We start from the raw sequence: 18,552 nt of genomic DNA on the forward strand, positions 1-18,552 counted from the left end.
ACTCCCAAATCTTGTTCCTCATGAATCTGCAGATGGCCACTGACTCTAAAGGAAGGGAAGACAGGTCTGGGGCTGTTCATATTTCAGGAAAAGCTCCCAGCCGCCATTCTCACCTCTTCTTTTTCACGTCTAATGTCAAGGCATACGAAGTTGATACACTGAATAGTGTTGAAGGGACCCTGAGTGGGGCCCAAAAGTCTTGAGGACTTTACATTTGGGCAAAGGAGCATGACACCTTTAGTGTCTGTGTGTGAAGAACAAGTGTCCTGAAGTATGTTACAGGGCAGAACTCAACCAGTGCAAACCTGACAGATAAACAGGGAGTGTTTGCAGAGTGACCAATGGGGAGTTTCCCCGTACAAACTGTCCACTTCACTGAAACCTAGGACGTGATTAGGTCTCAGTCCTGATAAGGAAGTTTGCTAAGGTGTGTCAGAGGTATGTATTAGATCTTTTCTGACATGATCCCTTGGGAAAGAGATTTCCACATCTTAAAGCCAATATAAAGGCTGGATGCTGCACAGGAGTCCACGGTCCTCCAGCGCCTTCTCCGCAGGCAAAATGAAACCCCTCGTGAGTATGCGTTCCTCGTCTCTGTTCTCCAGCTGCTGCTGCTTGTATCCAACATGCTTGGGATTTCAAGGGTCTCAAACCCTCTGCAGGTCTATGCTGTGGTGATTGAATTAGCAGTGTCTGGGGTGGGAATGTTGAATATTTGTGTGTCCATTGTCTACATTTCTTAGGTTTATTCAAGATGTACAAAGGAAAAAAAAAAAAGGAAATCTGTAGAGATTTTATTTGGAGGGTGTTTTTATTAAAAATCCCTCCTTGTCACTTTGTGAGGGGTTTAGGCATTTGAGAGCAATCCCACTTGCCATGAGAGAAAACAATGTCTGTAATGAGAGTGATAGCAGCTACCCCCAAGCCTCGCTGAACCCAAGCTTTTGTCATGGGTGATTACCTCAGCTTGTTGTGCTAATAGCGTAGACCAGGTAATCCTGTCCTCTAGGGGAAAGTTAAAGACACTGAGGCAGAAGGAACTGGATTCTCCAGATCTGTAAGCTCGGGACTCAGGGTGTGGGTTCTCTCTCTTGAACCCTATGCACAGTAGTAGAGGGGTGAACGTAAGACAGCCAGAGTGCTGCTTGTCTAAGTTCTTTATTCAGCTACAACAAACCCTTTAATGACTTCCTTCTCCCCACATCCCCACGTCCTCCCTGTCTGATACCGGATACCGGTAGTTCTGCCCGGATACAGGATGGAAACTGTCTCCCAGCCTCTGCCTCTTGTTTTCACTCAGCTTCTAGAAGAGAAAGCGGCAAGCTAAGTGTCAACCCTAAAGTGACCAAGACGGTCAGCTGCTGAACAGTGCCCTCCTCCCAGGGCCTCTTGATTTTCCAGGAGCAGATTTAAGCCTAAAGTAAAAACTTATAGCTGGGATGTATCAACCTTGATGTGGGAGGGGGGCTCTGGGGGGCAGAGGACCTTCTTGTGCTTTCTCTAGGCATCCACTGAGCTGGCCAGTCGATTCCCTTGTCCAAACTTCTAGTCTAGACCCAATAAATAGAATATACAGAGGCCACCTGGGGCTCCCGAGCTGGCCTGAGGTGGCCCATGTAAGTGGCCTGCAGGTTGTCTGCATGGAGATTGGTGTTAGAGTCTCCACCGTGGGGCACCCCAGAAGATAAATGTGAGGAAACGGACGGAAAGGAAGGCAGAGTGTCCCTACAGGCAGCTATCGGAAGTTTCTGCCCTTCCACCCACCAGCATCTGAACCTGGCGGTAGAGTTCACTGTAGCAATCAGAAGAGAGAAGACAACAGCAGCTGCTGCTGAGGTTGGGTCAGACTTGGAAACAGCCTTGGCAGAGCATCAGAGCTGTGTCTATGTAGGACCCTGGCCCACTGCTCCTGCCACGTCCATAGAACTACCGAGATTCAGGCTACGGCACGAGATAGATACCTTCCTGATGTTAGAGGTTAGCTGTGCTCCCTGTGTCCTCCTTCTGTAGCTGTGCTTAGAACCCACTGTGTTCACATCACTCACAGATTCGTGTTAAAGGGTTCATGCCCTCGGTGTCGAGAAGTGCAGGCTTTCCCCTTAGGTCAGAGGACATAACTCATCCACTAATGGAAAGCCAGTGTAACTCACACCAGGTCCCTCCCTACCCATGAGTCTGCTCATCCACCCAAGGTTCTCCACCATCGAGATGATACCATGCTGGGGAATGGGTAGTCTAAGAGAATTGTGCGTCTAACAGATGGCACAAGTTCAACAGGCGCCTACTGAGTGGGCAAATGTATTGTCTACTTTTTAAAGTAAAAAAATAGACTGCTGGCTACCTTTGATGGCTAGCCATTGTGCCTCGGGGCCCTCTGTCTCCTGCTGATCTTCTCAATGGATGACTCAGAGTCGATGTGTTTTTCAGGTGGCATTTCTCCTGGTGCTGTCCATCTTTGGAATACAATCGCAGGCAGAGGAGGTGAGTTGGCTTCTTAGAGCTATGGGAGAAGACAAGAACTATGTGAGACCAGGTCATCCCAAGGACCGTGGAAGTCCACGTGTCTTCTGTGAGATGGGGTCCCAGCAATGAAAGGATGAAGTGGTCTTCATTTGTTTATACCGGCCACACCTTCACAGTGCAAACCAATGCACGGGCAGTTCCATTTCCCTTCCAAAGACATCGCTCCAGCTCTCCCAAACGTGATATAATGAACCAGTGAGAGAAGCTTTGCGCTTCTGTCTGCCTCAGCACAAGCTTTGCATGGGCTTCCAGTGAACTGTCCACTGAAGGCAGATGTTTTATCTTGGTGAAAGACCTGCTTTTCAAATGCTTAGTGGGAAACTTAATTTGGCTTTGTTGTCAATTCTAGATTTTTAACATCTTCGTCCCAAGCAAAAATGGCGGCAATATTCAGGAGACAGTGACCATTGACAACCAGCAGAACACGGCCACCATCAACATCCACTCAGGCTCATGCTCCTCCACCACGATTTTTGACTATAAGCATGTAAGTCGAGAGGGGAGCTTGATGTAGGATTAATTTTGTAAAGGGTTAGCTCCATAGTACATATTTAAATTATATTTATTACTTAATTATTCTATCTTTACAAGCCTTTACATTTTTTTTTCACTTTTTCCTTTCCCTTTAAATAATTAAGCAAGCAAATAAAACATTTCTAAGGTAAGAAATATATTTACTCAACAACAATAATATCCCACTATGGCCCAGACATGAACAGGAAGAATGCTCAAAGCAATGCCCAGAACTGGGAAAATGCCAGTGGGATGACTAAACGAGAACTTCTGCTACAAAACACAGAAAATGAGCAATCTTAGATGATCAGAAACCCAGAACCATGCACACACTTAAATTACTAATGTAGTAGAGACAACATTACACTTTCTAGAAGGCCTTCCTGGTGTTGGTTACTGAATTAAAAATAAGTCTTGGAAACCTGCTCTGAAAGCTTATTGTTCTCAGTCCATTTACTGATTTGGATTCATTTACTAATGTTTTTCTCTCACAATAGTCTACTATCTACTGTGACTATATCCTAGTAGACTCATGTCTATTATGGGACGCCTTACCTGGGACAGCCAACCTCGACAGCCACACTGGAGTTACTCTCCTCCTCGTCTCTCTCGAAACTCCTGCATGCTTTCTTCCTGGTGGTACTAGGGGTTTCATGCCACCTTTAAAAGCATAGATTCTTCCAAGTCTTCGAAAACTAAAATTATCTTTACATAGATTTCATGGAAATCCTCAAAGTGGCTTTTAAAAGATCAGATGTGGAGACTTCATTTAACCCTCTCCTCCATCACTGATCTCGGTGCCTCTGTCTAGTGCCTGGTTTTTAGATACTAAAACGTCTATGAATTGAAAACTAGGAACTAGAATGGATTTTGTGTATTTGAAGCATCACAGAGAAATTTCCCTTTCAAGGTCAAAGTGTCATGACAACCTGTGATCTTTCCTCATGTCAAACTCCCCACACCTGTGCATTTCCAATACAGCTTCCTGGAACCCCCTCCGGCATGTGGAGAGTCTGAGGAATAGAAGTGAGGGAGGAAAGGGGAGAACAGAAAAGGCATGTGGCATGAGGGTAGACATAGCCTGCCTAGGAGACTTCTAGAACCACGTGACCTACAAGAAAGAACTTCAAGCCAGGCAGAGATGGTCTATGTTCGAATTTTCTGGAAGGGAAGTCTCTAGACATTGTGGCTACTGTGTACTCAAAATGTGCCCTGAAATGAATTGTAAATTTCACTGGATTTGAATTTAAATAGCCACATGTGGAGACATTATGATATTGAATTGTAGTTAGTCAAAATTGAGGAACAGGCTAGATAAGTTGACAATGGCATTAACTCATAGTAGATACTCGATCTTTTCTGCTAAGACTTAATGTCAACCCCACCAAATCCGGATGTTAGAAACTGTGGCATCAGTAACTCTGCTCCTCCCCTTCAGGGTTACATTGCATCCCGGGTGCTGTCCCGGAGAGCCTGTTACATCATCAAGATGGACCACAAAGCCATCCCTGCTCTGGACAAACTCCAACGGTTCCTCTATGAGAAGCAGGTAATTTGGGGTTCCTTGAGAACTCTGCTCCTGAGCCAGTCCGTGCTTCTGCCCACGCCACTGTCTCATGAGAATGAGACTGTAGACCATGATATATATATATATATATATATATATATATATATATATATATATATATATATATATGCATACAATGCTCACCTTTCCAACATGTCCTCACGTTTGGGAGAGGGAGGCATGGAAGCTCATGGCGGTGCAGTTTTCATCATAGAGCCCAGAGTACATGGACTTTTAAGAACTTAAATGAACTGTCTTTGGAGAGAGGCTGGCGAACCTCTCTTCTCAGAGGTGAGATCTTAGATACAGTGTTCAGTTGAAAGTGAGTACATTTATGCTACTCAATGATGGACCAATGACACAGACAAATAATACCAAAGAGTGAGAATCTCCACACAGCACACTGAAGCTAGACACCGAGTTCTGATCCTGTCTACATGGCCCCATCTGTCCTCCTTGATCAGCCGATTTACCTTCTGCAAGTTTCATTGCAGTATTACACTGTGGGTAAAAATGACCTTTTTTTCCAGACACAGCAGTCAGAGGAGACAATGACTTGAGATCCCAGAATGCCCTTTATTAAAAAACTGGACAGAGAAATCCATTTACAATGTAAAGTATGGTCCACAATGCTTACCAGTGTCTTCAACACCATTCCTCTCTGTTATGTCGCCTAGACAATGAATGCCATGGACTCCACAGAGTATACCTGGGTCAAGTACAACCCTCTGAAGTCCCTGATCACGAAGGTTGACTGGTTCCTGTTTGGATCACCTATTCAACAGCTATGCAAGCACATGCCCCTGTACGAGGGGGAGGTGGTTACAAAGCCAAGTGAGTACCACTGAAGCCAAACAAGTTCTGGAGACTTCTGCATGCCACACAGTCTGGGGGTTGTATGTGTGTGGGGGGGTGTTGTGTGAATTACGCATAAGTGAGAACATGATTTTGTTCAGTTACTTCGGGAACTGAATTTCTACTACGTGCATGGACCGTTAGAGACAGGAATACAGAAACGGGAAAAGCTCTGCCTCCATAGGGCACAGTACAGTGGGAAGATGATTGAGTGACAAATGGCAAATGGGGTCCGACAGGGTTACTGGGCATCAATAGGAGCCCTGGGATCCTCTTATTTCACACATAAGTATTCCACTTTAACAAAACAAAACAAAACAAAACAAAACAGAACAAAACCCTTCCAGAGCATCCTTCAAGCACTATCCTCTGGAGGTGGCAAAGAACGTTGTCAGGACCCGGCATAAAGCATTCCAGGAAAGAGAAGGCAGAGTCCGGCAGGGGACAGCAGCCGGGTGTCACAGGGCAACGTGACCATTACCGAGTTTTGTACTGACTGTGGCAAAGTGATCAGAACCAGTGGAAAGCAAGACACATTTGTCAGAGTAGTGGGAAGTAAAGAAGGTGTTAGCATTTGTTGCCCATTTACCCAGAAAGTCAGCATTCACAATCACTTAGAGAGGCAGCAGGGCACTCCGTCAGAACCAAGCCACATGACATCCACCACATCAACTCTTCCAGAGCTGTCAGTCTTATGTAAGTTAAATTATTATTATTATTATTATTAGTAGTAGTAGTAGTAGTAGTAGTAGTGTCAATAAAGTTATGGCTAAAATATTGGGTGCTATGAAATTATAAGCTCTGTTCCCACCCCTGCAGTCAGGACCCCTTGAAAATACTGGCTTGCTAGATTGAAACACATTTTTAATGCTATTTCTTTACATTTTCCCCATTTCCAGAAGAGGTGAGCACTGGAGCCTGTGCAAAGGTTGGAATCCTGGGGATGCTGGGAGTCTCCATCTGTGGAGGAATTCGCCTTTAAGATGGTCTATCAACTGACTTCATCTTTTCAAAGAAATATACCTTTGGTTTCCACTCAGAAGCCAAACTAAATTCTTCCCAACATTCCATCTACTTATGAAATCGAATAATAACACACAAATGATATATTTACAGATATCCGTGTGAGTTTGTTCCTTTCATGGGCAGGCACAGTGGGAAGCCAAGCAACATTGATCTCAGTGAATAGAAGGACTTCATATAAGATAAATAGTGTATGAAGGTGTCCAGATGACGAGGCAGTGCAATCCAAGCAGTGGGCCATGAGCCTCTGTCTCTCTGCAGCTCCCTGCAGACCAGCTGAGCACCTAAGATCTCAAGGTTCAGACAGCAGGGGTGAGCAGGAACAAGGACAGTGGCAATGCCTTTCCTGGGAAGAGGGTGGGGCTTGGCATATTCTTGTCAAACAACCTCACTGCCCTAATGAGGAAAGTTTCCTCTTCTGACCAATGAGTTGGCTTCGAGGGCCATTTGGGTGCCTTTTAGGACACGCGTTTTAATTTGCTGAAGTGGCAGAATTGGCCACAGTGAACAATATTCTCTCATGTGTTGACCTGGAGTAACCAAGGAGGAAGGACCAGTAACACCAAGAACAGCATCAGAAAATCTGGGAGTCCAAGTTACTACACTGTGTGAAAAGTGTCCAAGGCTTAAAACTAATTACATCATGTGGATCAATTCCAAGATCAATTAGCCAGGTCTTCTATAGTCTGGGCAGCGGGATGCAAGTTCAGTTCAGAACTAAGAGATTTAAACAGAAATCTCTCTGTCACTGAGTCTTTCCAGCCCTCACTCTGATCCGTGACAGATGCATCAGAAGTGCCGTCTGGGTACTTAGCACTGAGGTATGATGGGCTAAGAGTCTCAAGCTGCTGTACTTGAGAATGCTATTTTCTTGGTGGGGAAACAGGACGTTTCTATAAACAGTTTGATGACAGTAGTATTGAGTGTGTTATACACTGCTAAGGAAGGGATAGAGTGTTTCAGGAGTTTGCTAGTGACGGAACCCAAATGGGGTTTGTTGCCGTTGAGGGTCAGCTGAGAGTGTTGTGCGGCTAGCTGCAGATGAGGACAGGGCATCCTGGAGCTGAGTGCTTGACGGAGCCCGGACTCTTGTTCTGCCTTTCAGCTGGATCTTTTGTGGCAGCCTCTTTGTGGCTTTCCTCCCTGAGGAGGGAGAAGCAGCACCATGGTCTCCACCCCAGGGTCCCCATCTCAGCTTCGTTTCCAGAGAGACAGGGACAACTCTGATTATGAGTTGGTTTTAACTATAAAGTCTCTGGAGATGACCCCAACTGGCTCCTGTGGCCAGGATGGTGGGCTGGGTGCAGGGAGGGTGTTGGCATCAGAAACCTCCTGGGGTTTGCTCTCATAAGTCTGCTCCCTATTGCTTTAACCATGTTGGTTCCACTGTGAAAGCAGAGCTACAAGGTCTGCCCTCTCATTTTGCTGTCTCTAAATCCCAATCCCTCTGAGGGAAGTGGGGGCCTTGCTACAGTTCCTTGTAGTTAGCCCTAAGAGCTAAGGGGAGTGTGTATCAACCTTGTAATCCAGGGATGCTCAAGCCCAAGGTCATGAACAAAGAAAGAGCCTGCACCAGATGGTCTCAAATGCTGGACGAGGCCACAGGTCACAACAGGCGGGGACAATCAGCCATATCTGGAACCTGTCTGCCAAAGGAGGCAGGGGCGGAGTGCCAAAACCCTGTGTGTCACACACACCCCCTTGCTCATCCCAGGGGATAAGATGGTCTATTCATTCTATTCATTCATAGATGCTGGGGTTAGAGGATGTAGAGAGACCCCATCACTTGATAACAGAATTACCTGCTGGGATTCTTGACTCAATGAATGAATTCAGTATTACTTTGCCAAACATAATGAATGCATTGGTGAGCTAAGACAACGTTGAGCTTTCTGGTTTCTGATAATGGTGAAATAACTTGGGTCAGTCCAGCTTTTCTACCGTTACAGTTATGTACCTGGGCAAACTATGAAAAATGACTTCTAAAGGCATGAGGTGTCCCTAGCAGAGAAAACCCGAAGAAAGGTTCATTTGTCTGCAGCCGATAAGAGCTGTCTAATACTGTTCTTCAAAGCAAGCTTCATTGAAAGCCCATACCTCTTCCCCAGTTCCCTCTTTCTGGCTAGCACAACCTCAGGCTATGCAAGCACCAGCTAAGCATTCCTTCTGTGTGCTCCTCCAGTTGTCGGAGGCTAACCGTGATCCGTCAAGTTAGCTGTGACGTTGCTCCTGTCCTCAGGAGATGAGCTATCATCATTGTCACAGCCAGAGATGGGTCTACTGGCATCCAGCAATGAGAGGACCGACCCTGCAATGCATAGTATGGCCCCCTCCATGAAGATCAATATATTTTTAATGATAGGACCGACCCTGCAATGCATACATACTATGGGCCCCTCTGTGAAGATCAATATGTTTATAGTGCCTGGGTGGAGAAAGCTGAGTGAGCCCTGTTTCTCCTAAGAAAACAAGATCATAGCTTCTCTTAAGAAAGCAAGGAGCGAGAAACTTAGAATACCCAAGATACATTTTGCAAAACACAAGAAAACCAAAAAGGATGACCATCGTGTGGATACTTCATTCCTCCTTAGAATAAGGAACAAAATACCCATGAAAGGATATAGGTACAGAGACAAAATTTAGAGCTAAGATGAAAGGATGGACTATTCAGAGACTACCCCATCCGGGGATCCATCCCATCATCAGCCACCAAACCCAGATACTAATGCACATGCCAGCAAGATTCTGCTGAAGGGACCCTGATATAGCAGCCTCTTGTGAGGCTATGCCAGTGCCTGGCAAACACAGAAGTGGATGCTCACAGTCAGCTATTGGATGGAACACAGGGCCCCCAATGGAGGAGCTAGAGAAAGTACCCAAGGAGCTGTAGGGGGCTGCAACCCTGTAGGTGCAACAACAATATGAACTAACCAGTACCCCCTGAGCTTGTGTCTCTAGCTGCATATGTAGCAGAAGATGGCCTAATTGGCCATCATTGGGAAGAGAGGCCCCTTGGTCTTGTAAACTTTATATGACCCAGCACAGGGGAAGGCCAGAGCCAAGTAGTGGGAGTGGGTGGGTAGGGGAGCAGGGGNGGGGGGGGGGACTTTCGGGATAGCATTTGAAATGTAAATAAAGAAAGTAATAATAAAAATAAAAATAAATAAATAAATAAATAAATAAAAATTAAAAAAATAAAAAATAAAGAAAGCAAGGAGCAGATTGGTCTAGAGAGCTCAGGTGGCCAATAACACATAAGCAGAAGTCTGCCAAGAGAGGCGTCCAGGAACCGTATTCTTTCCAGATAAAGAAGGATAGACTCAGATGATTGGAAATTCTGCTCTTTGCTTTTTCCTATTCTCCTTCCTACAGTGAGGATATAACATTGATGTCTAGAGCTGCCTCAGCCATTTTGGAGTCATGGGGTAACAATCTTAGAGAGGTGAGTTCGAGAAAGGAAGGACTATGACTTACCTTATGCCTCAATACAAATCTTGATCTATTTGTAATGTCTTACACACAACTGAATGAAAAGAGAGCCACCTAGCCCGTAACACCTCAGGAAACAAGCTGCCATTGCTGTCACCCACAACAACCCTGAGCAACCTGTGCTCCAGCTCCTTGGTTAGAGTAGTCAGGCCCTGGGGTGTCAGGCTCGGGTCCTTCCACAGAGCTGAGGAGGCTGTGGCATGGACCACTGCAGGGGCCTCTTGTTGAGGACCACAGAAGTCTGATTTGTGAAGTGCAGCCCACTCTAGAAGGATCTTGAAAACCTCGACCCTAGGGTTTCCAGGAACGGGAGTGGTGGGGAGAGTTAGGTGATGTCACGTGGGTTGGAGGGGCTAGTGATGGGACAAGGCTGTCCCCGGCAGAGGGACAGATGCAGAGTGAATGCTGAGTATCTGGATCCTTATTATTTTGCCATGGAGACACCTATCTAAGGGATACAGCTCCTGGCTTAGAGTTCTAGAGGGAGACTCCGTGGTCATTCTGTGGGTCGTTACTGTGTAGCTGGGACAGCATAAGAAAGACACCGCAGGAGCCTCTGTCCCAGTTTTCAGGAGACGAGTGACGCCTCAGACCTGACCATACAGTCTGGGCTCCACTGGTGGTTTATTCATCTATTGCCAAAAATTCTCAAGAGATAGCCTAAAAGACTCAGAAATGAGAGGTTCTGGTGGAGCAACTCCACGATGCAGGATGTTCTGGGAAGCACATGACCAGCAGTGCACAGAAGATGAGGGAAGACACAGAGGATGAGGGAGGCTGCAGGGGATGAGGGAGGCTGCAGAGGATGAGGAATGATGCAGAGGATGAGGGATGATGCAGAGGAGGAGGGAGGCTATAAGGGATGAGGGAGACTGCAGGGGATGAGGGAGGCTGCAGGGGATGAGGGAGGCTGCAGGGAATGAGGGAGGCTGCAGAGGATGAGGGAGGCTGAAGGGGATGAGGGATGATGCAGAGGATGAGAGATGATGCAGAGGATGAGGGAGGCTATAAGGGATGAGGGAGACTGCAGGGGATGAGGGAGGCTGTAGGGAATGAGGGAGGCTGCAGAGGATGAGGGAGGCTGCAGAGGATGAGGGAGGCTGTAAGGGATGGGGGAGACTGCAGGGGATGAGGGAGGCTGCAGGGGATGAGGGATGCTGCAGAGACTGAGGGATGATGTAGAGGATGAAGGATGATGCAGAGGATGAGGGATGATGCAGAGGATGGGGTAAGGGAATCCATCTGCTGGACCAGTAACACTGGAACTTTATTATTTATTCATACAAGGTAGAAATGCACCTATTCCCCCCAGATCATAGGGCTGAGTGGGAAGCCAACATGTGGAGCACAGAGGACTGCAACAAGACACTTCTCACAGGCAGAGGCTGGACCAGGCCTGTCCAGTCTGGCTGACGTAGAGGTTCAGAGCCCAGGGATCTCACCACAAATGGACAGTCCCATGAAGGACAGAAGCTGGAGCTCAGAACATGAGTCTGGGTCCATCGTCAGAGCGGTACCTTCAGGAGGAAGGATCCATACTTTAGAGACAAAGTCAGAGTCAACAGGTGCATGGGACACCAGCGTTGGATGAACCCTCAGGTCAGCGGAGGCCCACGCCGGCCCCTCTCACCAGCCCTTGCTGTATTCACCTCTTTCTCTTACCGTTCTTTATTATGCTTTGTAACCCCTTAGCCCAGTGTGGTCTGGTTCTCTCCTGGACCCTTGTATTTTGAAGAGCTTTGGCTTGGGTGGGGGTTTACGACCAAGGTTTAAGAGAGGAGCACCAGTTGCGTTGCTGACTGCTTCTGGACTCACAGGCAGATCTTGGAGTTTGAGTCTCTAGCAATTACAGCTCCTCGAGTCACTGACTTCCTCCCCCCCCAGCACCCATCAGGACCGCCAGCCACCTGCTGCTATTTATAATTGTTGGGCTGCAGGCACCTTAACAAAGAGTGGTACCGAGGACTCCAAAGTCAAAGGCCTTCCCCTACAGTGGGTGTGGCTAAGCTCGAGTCAGGGCTGGGTGTCCATCAGCCATCAAATCCCAAAGCAGTCTGTGGCGGTTCCCCTCCCACCATGAGCCTTGTAAGGAATCCCCTACATCCCAAACAAGCAGCATTTCTTCCACTGGAGAAAAGATGAAAAAAGGAGCTGTCATTGCATTTTGCCAATAGGTCCCGAAACTCCTCTCCCTTCTTTTGATTCAGGCATCACCTCGTGTTTCTAGCAGTGAACAACACACCTTCCTTTTGCTGCCGAGCAAAGTAGGTGGGGACCGCTCTGCACAGGTCTTTGACTGGCACTCCGTATTGGGCCAAGTTTTTGATTCGGCTGGGTAAAACTGTGTAGGTCAGTCCTCGAGTAGGTGGGTAGTGACCGGAAGCCTGTAAGAGGGGGCGTCTCAGATATCCAAGAAGGGGTTCACAGGAGAGCTGTGAGGGTTTCTGAGGAGATTCAGTACCAATCCAGACTCGCTCCCCCGCGACTCCCGTGTCTCTAGCTGCAGTGTTTTATTGAGCCTCAGGAGGGCGAAAGAGGCTCTGGCAATATCTGGACCCAGTGGCCTTTTCTATTAGCTTCGGGTGCTTTCTCATTAACCCTGATTAGTTTAAAACATTTATTGCGTTTATATTTCATCAATTTAGATGAACAGGACACTTTGAACTTCTCTTTTAAACATTTGTGTATTTTAGTTTTATGTGTAGGAGTGTTCGAAGTGACAAACTGGTGAGAGTCTCCTTGTTGGGGCTGGGAACCAAATCGGGACCCCTGCGAGAGAAGCAAGTGCTCTTAACCTCTGAGCATTTCTCCACCCACAACTTTTAAAAATAGCACCGCCTTAACACACTTTTTCCCTAGAGTTAGTACCGCCACCCCCAGTTCTGAATGCTGTCCAAATGTGTCGACATTTAAGCAAAGTTGGAACAGATTCCACAAGTTGCCAAGAATTTCCTCCTGGCTTTAACTTATTTAACAGTTCCTAGCTCACTAGAGAGGCTAGGCAAGAATTTCTGCAATCTTGGGCTTGATGGTAATAATGGTATGTATGGGAGTACACTCGAGTATGTGGTGTGTGTGTGTGTGTGTGTGTGTGTGTGTGTGTGTGTGTGGCCAGGAAAGGCAGGAAGGAGAGAGACAGGGTCATGAAATCATTGCGATGTTTGCATCCAGCCCCTTGTCTCCTCTAGCATTTAGCTTGAAGCCGTTGGGAATGAGGTCATTACATAGGATATTGATTGATTCAGTTGTGATTAGCCTTGAATGGGACACCGAAGTCCTTGGTACATGATGTGACTTCATGGCAGGAAGGAGAGACATGGATGAAGCTCCTGTCCATGTCTGAGAGAGTGGCTGTTAAGTCGGAAAGCCCCATAGCAGGCACCAGTCAGAGGCAACTGGACTCTCTCACTTACCTGTTCGCCCAGAACCTGCGTAATGTCATCCAAACTTGGGAAGGCTTCTGGGTCCATCTGGACCAGGACGCAGGCCATCTTGCTAAACAGCTTAGCTGCCAGGAGGGCCTGAAAGCAACAGAGCAGAAATGTGTCACCCAGTCGTCTCAGTACTAACGCACCTGCTCTCCTCAGAGGTGCAATACCCTGCTAGTCTGACCAAAATGCAGAATATCTCAGAAGGGTTGCACCCTGGATGCCAAAGCACGGGTCAGCATCAGGAGCTGTGTGGCACTGCGCCCTTCCGCTCCTGAATCCTCTGCACCTCCTGGTGAAGGTTTTCTCTCCCAGGTAGGGTAGGATGGTAATACAACAATAAGGATTATCTTAGGGCTGTTCTGCTTCTCTAAGGCTCTTGGGAGCCTCAGTTGTTTTGTTTGTTTGTTTGTTTTATCAGTAAAGCAAAAGGAATAGCCTTTCTTCCATGGAGTTGCCATGGAGATGAGGCTAAAGCTGAGGTCCTCACTGCCTGGAGGAATGTTGTGTAAGCTGCAGAGGTCTCTCTGAGTACCCAAGGTAGTTGGGAGGCCTCTGTCAGGACTTGGGTTCTAGAGCTAGGCCTGCCCTGCTTGCCCCTTCCTTGTGGTCTGTTATTTGTTCTTCCCTGGCTTGGATCATAGCTGCAGTTTGCTGCTGCTGGGTCTGACAGAGCCCCAGGCACAGCTGCAAGAAACTCAGCCTCTAGATCAGTGGTTCTCAACACGCAGGCTCTATTCCTTTGGGGGGTCAAACGACCTTTTCCACGGAGACTGAATATCAGATGATCACAGTACGATTCATAACAGTATCAAAATTATAGTTATGAAGTAACAGTGAAATAATTTTATGGTTGCGGGTCACTGCGACATGAGGAACCTTATTAAAGCATCACAGTATCGGGAAAGTTAAGAACCTTGGCTCTAGCAGTAATTCTGCCTTCCTTGCGCCACCTAGTGGCCTACTGTGGAATGTTTCCCTGAGGAAATTTTTACTTGGCTTCTCATAGCATCCATCAGAGGCAATCTATAGTCTAGGAGGATTGAATCTCCTTGGGAAATTAAGAGTCAGGGAAGGTGAAGAGAGAGAGAAGGTGTTAGAGGAAGATAACCTAGCGGACACGGGGAGAGCGGAGAGGACACCTTGTGTCTATTCTGAGTTATCCAGTGTGATGGAGACAATGTGACAGAGGTGCGTGAGGAGGACCTGGGTGGCAAAGGGCTGAGTGAGGAGGCTGGGTGTTGACTTCGTTTCATCCTTTAAAGTCCCACTAGGTAGGAGAGGCAGCTGTCTGAGCTGTTTTGCAGATTTGGCAACTTAGGCACGCTAAACAGAAAAACATTCTCTGTGGTCATAGAAGATTTTATTAAAGAGTTCGGCTAAGTCACAGGGTTACTCTTCCTGATTATGTGCCATCCTTATGTGCCTTATGACTGAAGGAGGTGGTGATTCATAGCCATATTCCTTTAGAAGTCAACACTAAAGTATGGAGTCGAGACCAACTAACTTCTGTAGCACACCCCAGCCCCAGAGGACGACAGTGAAGATGCTTCCATTTGGGCCAGACCGAAGAGCTCTTCTGCCCTTGTAACAAGTGAGTTCCACATCTTACGTTCTTGTAGTCCATGACTCCATCCCATTCACTCAATATGTTGTCGTCTCGGATGCTGACCACACCTCGGAGGGCATCGACATGGATGGTCTGGGTCCCCACAGAGCCATCCAGAGGATGACTGTCGCTAGTGTTCTAGAAAGAGCATTCACCAAGGAGTAAAGTCAGTGGCCCCAAGTGTCTATCTGTCCATCCTGTGCAGGGTTAAGGGGGATCCATGAGAAACTACAGGAATGTTACCCCTGGGTATTAGCTTTGAAATGTTTCTGCTAAAAGACATAGGTAGACTGGACCCTCTCTGCCACACTCACCGTCAGCGCCAGAGCTGGAACTAGGAAGACGGTCACAAGAATGGAAGGTGCGATCTGAAATGGAACAAAGGTCGCTGCACTTAGTCCTTAGCCTCTGACGAGCGTAGACCTCAGGGTCTGCCTTGCTGACCTCTGACAAGGGCCCACAGCCTTCATCTCTGTCCATCCCCGCAGGGGTCTCAGGTGTTTCAGGACACTATAGCTTACTGTGCTCACACAGGGTGTGCCTGCTGCTCAGGAGGCAACGTTGTGTCAGCCACTCAAGGACATGCCTATGTGGCTTCCACTGTCAGTCACTGGGATAGATTTAGCCAACCTGGCAGGGTAGGACCAGCCTGGACCACTATAGCTCAGGCCTGCCACTCCTCCTTTTTGTGCCAGCTTGTCTACTTCCAGGGCTGGTCACATCCTCTACTCCAGCTCTTGATGCAAACCCCAAATCTCACAGTCAGCCCTGCTCCACCTCTGCCCACCCTCCACCACCACCCCCTGGAAACTGACACCCTCCAGGCTTCCTTTCCTCTGAATTCTCTTACCTTGTCTAAGAAGAAAAGCTACTCACTGTTATTTGCACAGTATTTTGGGGAAATTACGTTAGGATGTACCTAGGCCTTAAAAATATTTAAGTTGCTCACTTCCTCTATGTGGTGTGCCCTGCCCATCAAGGGAGTTTTCTGCAGCAGACATTAATAAAAGAATAGGGGGCTGGGTTAAGCTAGCCATGGTTTCTTGTGTACTTGAGGCTCCCCAGCTCAAGTGTGCCCATCATGACAAGTGGGGCAGGCAGGGTCCTCCCTTCTCTTAACATCCATGAAAAGTCAGCATCTGGTTTCAGTAATAAACGGGACCCCTGAAAGTCAAAGGTAGCGGCTATTCTACAACGTTATCATCACCACAGTGCAGTGCGGCCAGTCATAGACACAGAGCGGCAGAGGGCGAGGCTGCTCTTCAGTGAGAGCTGGATGTGGTCATGCCTGCCTTGAATGCCAGCACCCAGGAGACTGAGACAGAGAATTTGGAAAGTTTGAGGCAAGCCACAGAAAATCAAGGTAGCCTGGACTACAGAATGAGGCCTTGTCTTGAAAACTCCAGAGGAACAAAAAGCACCCTATCCCAGTTGGCCCCACACGCATCTAAGCCATCCCCCCTCCCAGCAATTTGTAAATACGGAAAACCACTGCAGACACAGACTCCAGCATATGAGTATCTACCTGGCCCCCAAAGAGTCTTGACTTTTAAGAAATTAGTTATTGGTTCCATTAGAGGACACCCTCCCCTCAGATTCTCCAAAACAGAAGTGCCAACAGAAGATTACACACCCAATCATAGTTTGAAAATTCTGTCTGGGTTGATTTGAACAGTTCCTCGGGGAGGGAAGGGCCAGACCTCCTTGGCTGGTCTGACTAGGAGAGTATAATGATCCACATTCAAAGTTAAAGATGTACTCACAAGGTGCTTCATGTTGTCTCTCTTCGGCAAATGCAACGGATTGCATAATACGATTTTCTATGTCCCGTTCATTTCCTAAGTCCAGTTTATATAGACTTCAGCTTCTCAGGACTCACTATGATAAGGGGCTCAGGGACTGGTTATCTACGACCCAGAAACCATTAGGGGGAAAGCTAGTTATGTGATTACAGTTATCATTTCCTTTTACTCGATCCGAGTGTTTTTCTTTCTCTCAATAGCTCGGCAGGTTCCAAGGCAAACACTGGATAAGAATAGGTCTTTGTGGCTGGTGTACTCATGACCTCAGAGCCACTATGAAAGGAGTTATAAGCTGCTGATACAAAACCAAGGGGATCACACTTTTACTTCTTGATTTCTGAAAAGTATTCTTTTTCTAACAGTGAGGGTGGGTTGAAGAAACCTCATAAAACCCAAGAGACAAACTGATCTACAAGATTATTGATTGACACGCAGTCTTATACCTTCCTCATCCAAACACAGATCACACAGTTCACTCTGCACCCTCTGCCTCCACCAGCTTCATCTCTATTCATTTCTTCAGTGTCCTCTCTGTCTGACGTAGCTCAGGTCCCAGTGAACTCTCTGATGCTTGGTCCTGCTAATGTGCATTTTTCTGGTTTGTCTCTTCATCTCAGGGTAGTTTTTCTACCAAACCAAACCAAACAAACAAAACCTTTGACTTACTGCAGAACTACTGAGACATGAGGAACTCTGACCCTCACACAGTAGCACCAATTCAAGTATTTTCACACACTGTAATTCTCTCAAGCTCTGATTGGTGGCACCCCAGACGTCTGGATGAAATTCAGTTCCCTAGAGTCAGACATTTCTTCCAAGAGGAGGATTACAGAGATGACCCTGGGCATCGACGTGATCAGAGCAAGGGAGGGAGACAGGCAGCTCAGTCCTGACTGGGCTCAGTGCAATTTGGCTATGGGAACAGCAAATAGCTAGACTTTGGAAACTGCCAGGTCACTCCGGGTTGAGATTACACCATAATTCCATCTGCAGTGTTCTTGATACTTTTAAAAACACAACACACAGCCCACATACTCAGCCACCTCTGTGTCAGCAAAACAGATTACAGAAGATTACAAGAAAATATAACTACATGTGTTTATGCATGCCTTATAAATAGAACTTATAGGTCAATACCACAGTCATGGTTTCAGTTTTGTAGTGCCAATGGTGCGGGTTGGGAGGAACTGCACTGTTAACCATTTTGCAAATGAAGACAGATTAATGGTGCCAATCTCATTCAACTCCTACGTCTGCACTAGCCAGTACTATGACTGCACAGCTAAAATATGAGTTCGAATTTTTGGACTTCAAAGGATCAAGCTGTATGTATTTCCTTCCAACCACAATGCCCTTTAGAGTTAATTTATATCCAGCTGCAGATTAGAAAGGGCAAAGGTTCTAATTCTATGTCACCACCCAAGGCCTTCTGTGTTTAAGGGTTACTGTGTGAACAACTAATTTCGTTGAAGTCTCTTTTCAAGTGGGGAGCAGCTAGGTACCCCTCCTCCTATGCTAAGGAGCAGAGAAACCAAACTACAGGCAACTGTGTCCTGAGGGAGAACCAGCAGATGATCCCAAATGAGCTTCCATTCTGGACACCTAGCTTGGGCTCCAGACAGGAAGGAGACTGCAATCCGTTAAAGAGATGCAGAGGCATGGCCTCAGGGAATCAGAAAGCCATGCAGAGGCAGCAAGCCCCGCCCTTCACCAGCATTCATCATGAGGGGGCTCTAGCAGTCA

General features: G+C 47.1%; 2 protein-coding genes across 2 annotated transcripts; one reads left to right on the forward strand and one right to left on the reverse strand.

The window, feature by feature from the left end:
- The first annotated feature begins 528 nt into the window (after positions 1–528).
- On the forward strand, positions 529–6,571 carry Gkn2 (gastrokine 2). Its single transcript, XM_021191667.1, has 6 exons — positions 529–573; positions 2,428–2,481; positions 2,873–3,010; positions 4,475–4,585; positions 5,281–5,437; positions 6,358–6,571. Exons 1-6 carry the CDS (start codon positions 562–564, stop codon positions 6,438–6,440), a joined length of 555 nt encoding a protein of 184 aa, XP_021047326.1. The 5' UTR covers positions 529–561; the 3' UTR covers positions 6,441–6,571.
- A 4,654-nt stretch (positions 6,572–11,225) lies between these two features.
- Positions 11,226–16,912, reverse strand: LOC110317330 (gastrokine-3). The gene is made up of 6 exons (XM_021191760.1): positions 16,771–16,912; positions 15,322–15,375; positions 15,011–15,145; positions 13,384–13,491; positions 12,213–12,354; positions 11,226–11,487 (listed from the first exon to the last, which is right to left on the reverse strand). Exons 1-6 carry the CDS (start codon positions 16,780–16,782, stop codon positions 11,393–11,395), a joined length of 546 nt encoding a protein of 181 aa, XP_021047419.1. The 5' UTR covers positions 16,783–16,912; the 3' UTR covers positions 11,226–11,392.
- Between the last annotated feature and the right edge of the window lie 1,640 nt (positions 16,913–18,552).

The sequence above is a fragment of the Mus pahari genome, chromosome 2, assembly GCF_900095145.1.
Source record: "Mus pahari chromosome 2, PAHARI_EIJ_v1.1, whole genome shotgun sequence".
Taxonomy (NCBI): Eukaryota; Metazoa; Chordata; class Mammalia; order Rodentia; family Muridae; genus Mus; species Mus pahari.

Bases quoted from the DNA above. Each gene is read 5' to 3' on its own strand.
- Gkn2 (XM_021191667.1), top strand. The intron at 2,482-2,872 runs GTGAGTTGGCTT...TGTCAATTCTAG, and splicing joins TACAATCGCAGGCAGAGGAG to ATTTTTAACATCTTCGTCCC. The intron at 3,011-4,474 runs GTAAGTCGAGAG...CCTCCCCTTCAG, and splicing joins CGATTTTTGACTATAAGCAT to GGTTACATTGCATCCCGGGT.
- LOC110317330 (XM_021191760.1), bottom strand. The intron at 13,492-15,010 runs GTAAGATGTGGA...TGTTGCTTTCAG, and splicing joins GAGTCATGGACTACAAGAAC to GCCCTCCTGGCAGCTAAGCT. The intron at 11,488-12,212 runs GTGTGTTGTTCA...TTCCTCCTGAAG, and splicing joins TGCTCGGCAGCAAAAGGAAG to GTACCGCTCTGACGATGGAC.